Genomic DNA, 11,030 nt, shown 5'->3' on the forward strand with positions numbered 1-11,030 from the left:
TCTGCGCACAAGAATACACGTCCTTCCACGCCCCCATTTTAAGACTTGCTGCATGCATTGCTCCAATTAATATATTTATCAGTGCCTAATCAACACAACACACAAAATCAAGTTAAAACGCATAAAACGAAGGCACAATACATATAGGTCTGATTCACAGATTAATGCACTTGTCATTTTAGGATGGTTGACCCAAGATTGATCACACAGATCTTGAATATTTTTGAACTGCTTGTCAAAGAATGTAACCTATGTCACCTAAGTATGTCCATGTATATCATCAGACTATAGGCTTCACTTCACATTCACATACAGTACTGTAATTTGTTGAGGAAGGTGTGTGTTGCATCTGTCCCTGGCCCCCATGTGATTGCTAAACAATAGGCTAAATTACAAATTAATCTCCAACTCCTGCGCCATGAGCTGGGTGATAATGTCAATGTTGGTCAAACCCACTATCTTTAGGGCCTCCCCAAGAGTCACTCAATAGGGATGTGACTCCACCTTAGCTACCAGCGGACTAATTTAAGATATTAAATATACTGTACATATCCAATCCCTGGGGATCTGAGGGGAGGAATAAATGACCTACAGTGGGGATAGGTCAAGAGATCGGTCTGGAATTTAGCCATAGCAAACCCATGGCAATCATGTTTTCAAAGACGTAGAGCAAATTCAATTGTGTTTTCTACAATTCTCTTAAGATCATCTCAGTCAAAGTAAAAGAACAGTTCATCAAGCTTTCAAAGAGAGTACAAATAAAATTCTTTGGATTATCTCTTTCTCACGTGTAGGTAAGCCTTGAGAACTGGTTCTCAAGCCTAGTGGCCCATAGGGCAGGAGCCTATCTCCTGTTTCCTTAGCGTGGGGCAGCTTGATGTACAAGTACACTCCCTGTACATGACGCTATGTCGTAGGGACTCGCCCCCAATCCAACCCTTGATGCTGAGTGCCAAGCAGGGAGGCATCGGGTACCATTTTTAATAGTCTTTGGTATGACTCGGCCGTAGGCGAACTCACAACCTCCCAGTCTCAGGGCAGACACTCTAACCACAAGGCCACTGTCTAAAGTGTACTATACAGATAAATTGCTTGTTTAATCTTTACATAATTTATATTCCTAAAAAGAGACTCCTCTGCATTAACACCAGCTGCAGCAAACTTCAATACATCATTTTCATCCTAGGATGAGTGCATTTTGATATGGAGAAGCAGTATTGAAAAATTAATAGGTGGCCCATTTAACACTTTACATAATTGTGTTCTTGGTGTTTTTTCAGAGGTAAATCAGCCATCGATTGCTCATCTCTCCCTATCTGAAGAGGCCACAAATGTTTGTCCATTTCATGGTTTGTTTTTGCAGTTTATAGATTAAAAAAAAGAGCTAAAATTCAAGCCTAAAAGAGTCCATGATGGAAAATATTAAAAAAGGTGCAGAAATGTCCTCGTAAAAAAATAGACCAAAGCTATTTCACTATGGGAGGAGCAGGCAGTCCCTTCCTTGCACTATGCCCCTTGGTGGGCTCTATTAGGTGTGTGTGGAGGGAAGCGTGGCGTTTCCGGGTGGCTGCCAGGTCTCTCCTGCTTGGTGGCTTTTTGTAAGGCAGCTGGAGCAGAGGAAAGAGCGCCCCCTCCAGTATGGGTGGTGTTAGTGGCAGAGGTGTTCGCCACCAGGTCAATCTTTCCCTCTAGCTTCACCAGTCGCGTGAGAATATCGTCCAGCAGCACAGCTATGGTCCTCTTCAGATCAGCTGTAGGTGTGAATGAGCACAGGGGGATAATATGTAAGTGATCACATTCAAAGTGATATGTGCCTTTTTGTGTAATGTACCCAACATCTAACTATAAGTAAGTGTGCGTGTGTACGTACTTTTAAAAGAGCCCTCACCATAACCAGCCATGGAGGTGCCCTGTGGTCCACCTGGTGTGTGCTGGTTCTCCTCGGTGAGCACTTTGACATAGCGCCGGCTGAGCTCCAGGATCTGCTCCCGGAGCTCTGTGCTGCTCTGGTGCCGTGGCTGCTGCACTGTGTAGCGCAACAACATGAGTCCCCACGCCAGCCCAAACACCAGCAGCAGCATGCTCAGCTTCTGGGACATGTTCCTCCGCAGGAGCGCAGCCAGCATGGTACTGGGGCTGGGGAGGATGGGGCAGGAGGGATGGAGGCGGCAGGGATGGAGGGATGAAGAGCGGAGGGAGTGGGACTGGAGCAGGAGGTGAGGAGGGTTAGTGGCTGAGGTTGGAGAGGGGTTTGGACTGGGTCAGGAAACTGGGAGTGCAGCACGTAGACCTGGCGGTAGGGGATTAGAGTGATACAAGGTCGGGGATGTGGACTTTGTGGTTAGAGTCTGATGAATTGGGACGGTCTCGTGGACATAGAGGGATAAGGGGTCAGGGGTTAGGACTGGGGGACAGGGAAATGAGGGTGCAGGAGGTCATGCATCAAAGCAGATGTACACGCCCAGGATTCAACCATGAGGCCTGTAGACATAGTGGCATCACTCAGAGGGGACATTAAGGAGGATCTGGAAGAGAAATAAACACAAACTTAAAACACAAACATAAGCACATACGAAAATAAAGAGATGAGCCACTGGGTCTAACAATCAATAATCACAAACCAGCAATCATGTCAGTCTGAAAAAAAATCACTATCAAATTATCCTTTTTTTAATCTTCTTGCATGATGCCTGGTTAATGGCCTACAGTATGCATGTAGGCAAGCCCAGCGGAAGTTGACTCATACTGCCATTTTGACAACCCTGTCATGGGTTCTTTCTCTGCAGCCTTGTGGGTGTGGCACAGGCACATCCTATGGAGGTCAGATTGAGGACACAGACTGAGGTGAATAAATTATGAAAAGAACAGTAACCAGATCCAGGGCTCAATGATGTGTCTGTCTCTATTTCTCTCTCTCTCTCTCTCCCTCCCTCCCTCACTCACTCACTCACTCACACACACACACACACACACACACACACACACACACACATCCGTGTGATCTTTTCGGTAACTTAAAATGACGATGCTATTTAACGTATTCTATGAATTGTTTGCTACTGTACAGTGCATCCAGAAAGTATTCACACTCCTTCACTTTTTCCACATTTTATGTTACAGCCTTATACCAAAATGGATTAAATTAATGTTTTCCTCATCAATCTACACACAATACCCCATAATGACAGAGAAAATTGACAGTGATTTTTTTAAAATGTATTAAAAATAAAAAAGACAAACATTGCATGTACGCAAGTATTCACACCCTTTATTAAGTACTTTGTTGAGGCACCTTTGGAAGCGATTACAGCCTCAAGCATTCTTGGGTATGATGCTAGAAGCCTGGCATATCTTTATTTGGGGTATTTTTTCCCATTCTTCTCTGCAGATCCTAAAGCTCTGTCTGGTTAGATGGGGAGCGCCACTGCACAGCTATTTTCACGTCTTTCCAGAGATGTTCAATCGGGTTCAAGTCCGGCCTGGTTTCCTCCAGACGTTGACACTTGGCATTCAGGCCAAAGTGTTCAATATTGTTTTCATCAGACCAGAGAATTTTGTTGAATTTTTGTTTGAGTCCTTTAGGTGCCTTTTGGCAAACTCCAAGCAGGCTGTCATGTGCCTTTTACTGAGTTGTGGCTTCCGTCTGGCCACTCTACCATACAGGCCTGATTGGTGGAGTGCTGCAGAGATGGTTGTCCTTCTGGAAGGTTCTCCCATCTCCACAGAGGAACGCTGGCGCTCTGTCAGAGTGATCATAGGGTTCTTGGTCACCTCCCTGACCAAGGCCCTTCTCCCCCGATCGCTCAGTTTGGCCAGGCAGCCAGCTCTACGAAGAGTCCTGGTGGTTCCAAATGTCTTCCATTTACGAATGATGGAGACCACTGTGCTCTTCAGGACCTTCAATGCTGCTGATTTATTTTTTTACCCTTCCCCAGATCTGTGCTTTGATACAATCCTGTCTCGGAGGTCTACAGAAAATTCCTTTGACTTCATGGCTTGGTTTGTGCTCTGACATAATGTATGCACTGTCAAGTGTCAACTGTGGAACCTTATATAGACAGGCGTGTGCCTTTCAAAATAATGTCCAATCAATTGAATTTACCACAGGTGGTATATATTTTTGATGACAATTGATGAGGAAAACATTATTTAATCAATTTTGGATTAAGTATTATGTAATTATGTAACAACAGAATGTGGAAAAAGTGGGCTGTGAATACTTTCCGGATGAAGAACATTTACCGTACGTTGATATGAGGAAGCTGTCGGCTACCTAAGCAAGAGAGGAAACTAGCTAGTTTTGAAGACAGGTTCGTTGTCGTCTGAGGCTCCTGCTGCCAACATTAGTCATCCAACTTGGCGTGACAACAACATAAACATGGCATGGGCCAGCCGGGGGTCCCTCGCTAGCAACACTGTCGCTTACTCACGTTAGCTGATATTGAGTTGAAACACAACCAAGCTTTAGCCTACTTCCAGTCAGTTACTAATCTCTTGCTCAATACCAGATAAACCCATTTCTAAACGTACCTTCATTCTTTCGTAGCCGCTCTGTCTCGGAAGTCAGATGGGTTTCCCCATTGAACAGACTGAGCTGTGCGGAGAGAGACTAGCCGGCTAGGTCGAGAGCAGCTGTTATCTATGCTGATGGCTGATGCTTGGCTAGAAAGCTACAGTAGCTAGCTGCTGCCATTGCAAAATGCAGGGTCCGATTTAGTGGCTGGATGGCAAACCGAGCTTGGTTGGCATACGTGGAAAAAAAACAATGAATTTCAAAGCTTTCAATAGCTTCGGAATGATTAATAAAAGCAGAACCGAAGAACCCTGTAACGAGCAGTAAAATTAAAGTCGACCGTAAAAATGTGTTACTGCGTCATCGTCCTCTGTCTGGCTGTGGGTTTGTGGGAAATGTATTTTTTTACATAACGTAGTCGACTTGTTTGCGCATCGCAGATGGTAGGAAAAACTTGTAATGCTTTCTAGAGACTCATGTTATGTTTTATGTAATTCAGTACGATAAAAGTCTATAAAAAAGTAGATATAAATTAGTTCCTCGAACTTCTGGCACTATACGTATATATTAGTTCCGTCTAGGAAAGGTGCTCAGACGTTTGTGTCCAATCACTAAGCAACCCTGGGGGTGAGCAGGATAGCAGGTGTTTTTCTTGGAAACAGTCGTTGAATCCTATATTATACCTCCATGGTTGAATCCCTTCCTTGCTATTTGGGTGTTAATTATGGAAAGGATATACCTCGACCAGACTGCTTCAAGAGCAGTAGATTCCTATATGGAATACAGAAGGTTTGACTGCACTGTTAAATTTCTACAAACGTTAGGATTAAATTCAGCTTTCAGTAGCCTACTGCATAGATGGGATATGCTAAGCTAAGTAATGTTAGTCAGAGTCACCTGACTGACCTAGTTAGGTAGACCTAGCTATTTGTACTATGGTATCTATATTTTCTTAAAAGTCTACCATGTGACGTGCAGAACAGAGAGAGAGATTGGGGAGTGAGGGGAGGATATCTCAGCTACACAGCGCTCCTTTGCAAAATATATATTTTTCTCAATATGACTCCCTGCATAAATAAAGGTAAAAAAGAGTCCTTTCAAGCACTCTAAACTATTGCTTTTGTTTTTCCAGGATTGTGGGTGAGGACGATGGAGGCAGGCTGTTCTCCCCAGAGGAATATGAAGAGTACAAGAAGAAGGTAGTCCCTCAGAGACTAAAGAACAGGCTGTACGTGAGCTTTGGAGTGCCAGGGGGAATAGACTGCAAACTCATAGGCCCAGAAACGCCATGTTTATGCACACACAGGTACAGCAATTTTAACCATTCACATATACCACATTATGTTGTAATAGGCTATGTGACTGGCATTGTCTAAGCACACTACAACCTTAAGTAAATGTTTAGTGTGCTTGCCATAGTTCAGGACAGTTTTTAACACTTATTCACACTTACTCACAACAGCTGTTTTGTGTTTACCCTTCAGGTACAAACAGCACCAGACAGACTTTGAGTTGGTCCCCTCTGAGCGGCCACTGTCTCTGCCATGTCGGTTCAGAGGGTGTCGATGTGTGGCCTATCAGTATGTTCCCCTGAATGGGTCACAGCCTGTCCGCTGCAGCTGCAAACACTCCGCCCACGATCATAGTGCAGCTTCTGAACGTCTGTGTAGGAAATGTGAGTTGGACCGACATCGACCATCAGGTGGACAGGTGGAGAAACCTCACCACTGTGTGTGTTTTCTGCTACCGTAGTGGCTAGTTCTCATCAATGCAGAAACTGGTCAAACCCCCTAATCCCAACCCTAACCCCAACCCTAAACCTAACCTTAACCTTAACCCAACCCTATACCTAACCCTAACCAACCCTAAATGGCCTCTGCGTTTATTGGAACTAGCCTTTACATTTCTGCTACTGTTACCTTCCTCTCTATGTCCTCAGGTACTTCCTGTTCTGGGTTCCGGAGCCCCTTTACCTGTGGGTGTGGCCAGCCCTGCTCCGCCCACAAGACTCTGGTAAGATTCAACAGGTCAAAGTTTCAGCAGGGCACGGATATAGGATCCTGAACAGTGTAGCCAAACCAGTGGAAACGCAAACACTGACCTTACATCAGGGTCCGGTAACTCCAGGCTCCTCCTGCAGGTGGAGACGAGGGGGGAGCGGGAGGCCCGGGCTCGGCCGGTTGGCAGGGACGTTCCGTACACCGGCATGGGGGGGCTCACCGGGTTCAGTTCTTTGGCCGAAGGCTACCTGAGACTGGATGACAGTGGTGTAGGTGAGAGACTCCCCACCCACTGTAACCCATCTGTTCTGGCATGCAGGATTAGAACCCTGGTCTCCCGCTTGGGAGGTGGACGTGCTGACAGTCGCACCAAAAGGGACGTCCTGAGTTTCACCAGCTACTCCACGTTTCACTCGGTTTCACCAGCATACCAAACCAAACAAATGTATTTAATAGTAGATTAAAATTAAATGTTCAAAGTTTGTGTATGTGTGTGTGTGTATGTGTGTGTGCGTGCGCTTGTGTGTGTGTGTAGGTGTCCCTCCTTTGGCTGTCCTGTCAGCTGAACCGTCAGGGGCAAATGTGTTTGAGAGGGCGTATGGTCCAATCTCAGGACGTACAGGTACTAAACATTTAGTGGGGAGATATAGTGGACTGAAGCAACAATACCCTTCAAAATCTGAGCAACTGTGAGGAAGTTAGTGTTGAGAATATGAATAGAGACATTTGTCATATGTTCTCTGGTGTGTAGCTGAGGCTTCAGTGTCATCGGTGACCCAAGCGTTATCAAACCTGAGGACGAAAGAGGAGGAGGACATGGCGTACTTTGAGAAGCGCTACCAGGAGAGGGTGAGAACTGTTCAAGATTCCTTTTATTCGTCACATGTAATATACGTATGGTGTATTTACAAGGTGCAAATTTACAATTTACAAAAATTGCAATTTGACAAATTAACACAGAACACATAAGTAAAAAAAAAAAAAAAGATTGGATAAAGGCCTGGATGGATTATGTACATGCTATACTGTATATGGATATGAATAAATAAATAACCCAGGGAGGGGGTATGGGTGAGCTATGTACATGCTATAGCTATAATTAATATAATCCCGGGTGGGGAATAGAGTCATTCAGGAGCCGGATGGCTTGCGGGAAGAAGCTCTTCCTGAGCCTCTCTGTGCTCGCCAGAGAGAACAGTCCATTTCCTGGTTGGTTGAGGTCTTCCCTGACCGTAGCAGAGAGAACAGTCCATTTCCTGGTTGGTTGGGGTCTTCCCTGACCGTAGCAGAGAGAACAGTCCATTTCCTGGTTGGTTGGGGTCTTCCAGGATCCTGTTGGCCTTGGTCTTGCATCTTCAGGTGTAGATGTCCTCAAGGTGGGGGAGTGCCCCCCCCCCAAGGTACGTTCAGCTGACCGTACCACTCTGCAGGGCCTTGTGATCCTGAGAGCTGCTGTTCCTGTACCAGGTGGTGATATTCCCAGTCAGGATGCTCTTGATCGTGGATGAGTAGAAGCTCCGTCGGATCTGGTGGGACGTTCTGAATTTCCTCAGTTGTCTGAGGTGGTACAGTCTCAGACGTGCTTTCCTCATCACAGTGTCTATATGTGTTGACCAGGTCAGGTCCTTGGTGATCTGGACGCCAAGGTACTTGAAGCTGTCCACTCTCTCTACAGGGGTCCCATTGATGATTAGAGGGGTGTAGTTCCTCTCCTGCTTCCTTCCAAAGTCCACCACCATCTCTTTTGTCTGACGTTCAGATGGAGGTTGTTTTCCTGACACCACTAGGTCAGGAGCCTCACTCCCTCCAGGTAGGCCCTCTCATCATTGTTGGTGATCAGGCCTATCACTGCTGTGTCGTCAGCAAACTTGAGAATGGCATTGGAGTGGAAGGTGGCTGTACAGTCGTGCGTGTAAAGGGAGTACAGTAGTGGGGACAGGACTCAGCCTTGGGGGGGCTCCCGTGTTGAGTGTGTCATAGAATTTACAACTGGCCTCAAGACCTTTCTATTCCAAACACCTTAAACCTTTGTCCTCTCTCTCCTTTTGTAATTCACCACCTCCCTCAACCGTTCACATAGACGGGATGGCCTCCAGGAGGTCCACACACCTAGAAATGTCTACTCCAGAATAACCATCCTTTGTCCCTTTGTCTCCAAGAAATTGCCGCCTTTTCTCATGTCACACGTCTGTATTCTCGGCCACGCCTGCCATTTAATATGACGTCCAATGGGTTAGCCAATCACATCCTGGAAGCGCCGTACCTGTGTTTTGCTTGAATATAAGGCAGCGCAAGATCAGGAGGCGGCACTTCTTTGGATGAACCACTCATGTGCGTTGTCCGGAAGTCCTTGCGCTCGTATGTTTTCTCAATAAACCAGACTTAACCTTTTGAGCGAATCTTGGTAAATCCTTTTTGACTAGAATCAGTTAAAATCCATTACAAGTGTGAGGGAGGATGAGGTTTAGTTGCCTACCTTCACCACCTGGGGTCTGTCTGGCAGGAAGTCTAGGCAGAGGATGTGGTTTTGCCCGAGGACCCTGAGCTTGGTGTTGAGTCTGGGTGGGGTTATAGTGTTGAAAGCTGAACTACAGTCAATGAACAGCAGTCTCACATAACCTGACACATTCCCCTTGCTCTTGTCTATGTGGGATAGGGTGTGGAGGATGTGAGCTATTGCATCCTCTGTGGATCTGTTGGGTTTGTATGTGAACTGTAGGGGGTCTAGTGTGCTGGGCAGTGAGGAGCAGACGTGTTCCTTGGCTAGCTTCTCAAAGCACTTCATCATCACTGTAGAGCCACTAGAGGGCAGTGGACCACTGTTCAACTACGCACATAAGCACACAGCAGACTGTAGTAGACAAAGGCACTATACTGCTTAGTGGGGGAATAAAGATATTTACAATAACACACCATTTGTGTACAATTTATACTGTATTGTGTGTATAATACTGCTGAAACACCCACTGTTTTCTACTTAATAAATAATATTGCTGAACATTTGTGTTATTGTGGCATTTGTAACTTTATATGTAAACCTAGTGAAAGATGACTAAAGCTACAGTATCATTCATAGATGAATAGTGTCATCATTCTTTGTCTTTATCTGTTTCAGCTGAAGGCTGAGAGACTGGCTGCAAGACAGGTGGTCTTGTCATCAAGAGGTAGCACATCGTCATCTACTAACTAAGCCACCTGCCACTGCCTCTGCACACAACCTGCTCCTCCATAAGCACAACTCAACAAACCGCCACCTAGGTACATTCTCCACAAAACTACTATGTTCTTTGCCAGGCTGGCCTCAAATAAACTGACAGGGAAGAAAAAACAAATACGTTTAGTCTGAATTTCTGTCCCTCCAAATAGATGTAACAAAATGTATAATCAAAACGTCATAAGGTCACTGACTGTGATGATGAATAGCTGTTGTAGATCATTTCAAAAGTTTTATTTTTCAGATTGTAATATACTTTTACTTTAAATAAAGGTACTTCACATCATAATACCCTCATTACACATTAATTGGGCATTTAGAGTAAAATCTTTTGACCAGGACTGCATGCAGTAGACATTCACAGATGTAGCCTACTGTTATCAAGACCTGATGGAGACCTGAAGAGCTGAGTCAACCTCTAGCCAATCAGCTAGCCTCTAGCCAATCAGCTAGCCAATCAGCCACTCTGTACAATCAACAAAAGGCCAAAGATGAACACAGCATGACCTGTCCTCCCCTGAGAACGGTCATTGTGTCTGGGTAAAGATAGCACCCGCTATATATCCCTGGACATTTAGAAATAACTAGAAAGATTTGGGCGTATCAGTGAAGCTGTTTGGAGCTTTAGAATCTTTCATTTCCATCCTTAAATCAGTTGCTCCTCAATCATACGTCACAAGTTGTAGTTGCTGTATAAGCCTGCTTCTGTGTCTTGGTCCATCGTGGACACAAGCCGTGCGCTTGGTCTCTGTTGGAGGATCAATCCATTGAGAGTTCCTCAGATACTATTTCAAATGGAGTTGTTGGAGAATTCATATGCAATGTGATACTAGGATGACGAAGAAAGCAAACAGAAAAATTACTTCAGATTTGCTGCACCGAGAACGCGTTTCAATATGCAGATCAATGTACTGTCTTTATTAATTAATCCAATCCTTCACGGAAGATCAGTGTTGATGGGAACTGATTTAATCTGGGGTGTTGAATGAGAGAGACGGGGGCAATGTTCCTTCCTGGGCGGCTCACTTTTAAGTTTCTTTAAAGAATCAGATTAGAAATTGTGTGTAAACATACTCTCCCACTCAAGTGTCACAGTGGATCAGCGTTGAACTGGTGTGACTGCGTCGCATCACAGGTATCGTCACCCAGTAGACGTCACCCGGAGAGCAGTGTTTGTTGTGTGTGTGTGTGTGTGTGTGTGTGTGTGTGTGTGTGTGTGTGTGCTGAACAGGTGGTCTGGAGAGAGAGGGACCAGGTCTGGGCTGGAGAGGTGGCAGGGAGGCACCTGCGTCCCCCCGGGTGA

The 11,030-nt window shown here is 45.4% G+C and overlaps 2 protein-coding genes across 3 annotated transcripts; one reads left to right on the plus strand and one right to left on the minus strand.

Annotated features, from left to right (window-relative positions):
• Positions 1–624: 624 nt before the first annotated feature.
• On the minus strand, positions 625–4,859 carry ccdc126 (coiled-coil domain containing 126). Of its 2 annotated transcripts, none has more exons than XM_084455723.1 (3): positions 4,531–4,859; positions 1,889–2,525; positions 625–1,751 (listed from the first exon to the last, which is right to left on the minus strand). In XM_084455723.1, exons 2-3 carry the CDS (start codon positions 2,124–2,126, stop codon positions 1,507–1,509), a joined length of 483 nt encoding a protein of 160 aa, XP_084311849.1. In that variant the 5' UTR covers positions 2,127–2,525; positions 4,531–4,859; the 3' UTR covers positions 625–1,506. The 2 variants fall into 2 exon arrangements, with proteins under 2 accessions (XP_084311849.1, XP_084311848.1); XM_084455722.1 differs by having other exon boundaries at positions 1,871–2,525.
• A 378-nt stretch (positions 4,860–5,237) lies between these two features.
• fam221a (family with sequence similarity 221 member A) lies at positions 5,238–9,710 on the plus strand (the record flags this gene model as incomplete). The annotated part of the gene is made up of 8 exons (XM_084455718.1): positions 5,238–5,302; positions 5,646–5,819; positions 5,998–6,188; positions 6,453–6,526; positions 6,654–6,786; positions 7,049–7,135; positions 7,265–7,362; positions 9,629–9,710. 8 exons carry the CDS (start codon positions 5,238–5,240, stop codon positions 9,701–9,703), a joined length of 897 nt encoding a protein of 298 aa, XP_084311844.1. The 3' UTR covers positions 9,704–9,710.
• Positions 9,711–11,030: the final 1,320 nt, after the last annotated feature.

This window comes from Borostomias antarcticus (assembly GCF_949987555.1).
Source record: "Borostomias antarcticus genome assembly, chromosome: 21".
NCBI classification, from domain to species: domain Eukaryota; kingdom Metazoa; phylum Chordata; class Actinopteri; order Stomiiformes; family Stomiidae; genus Borostomias; species Borostomias antarcticus.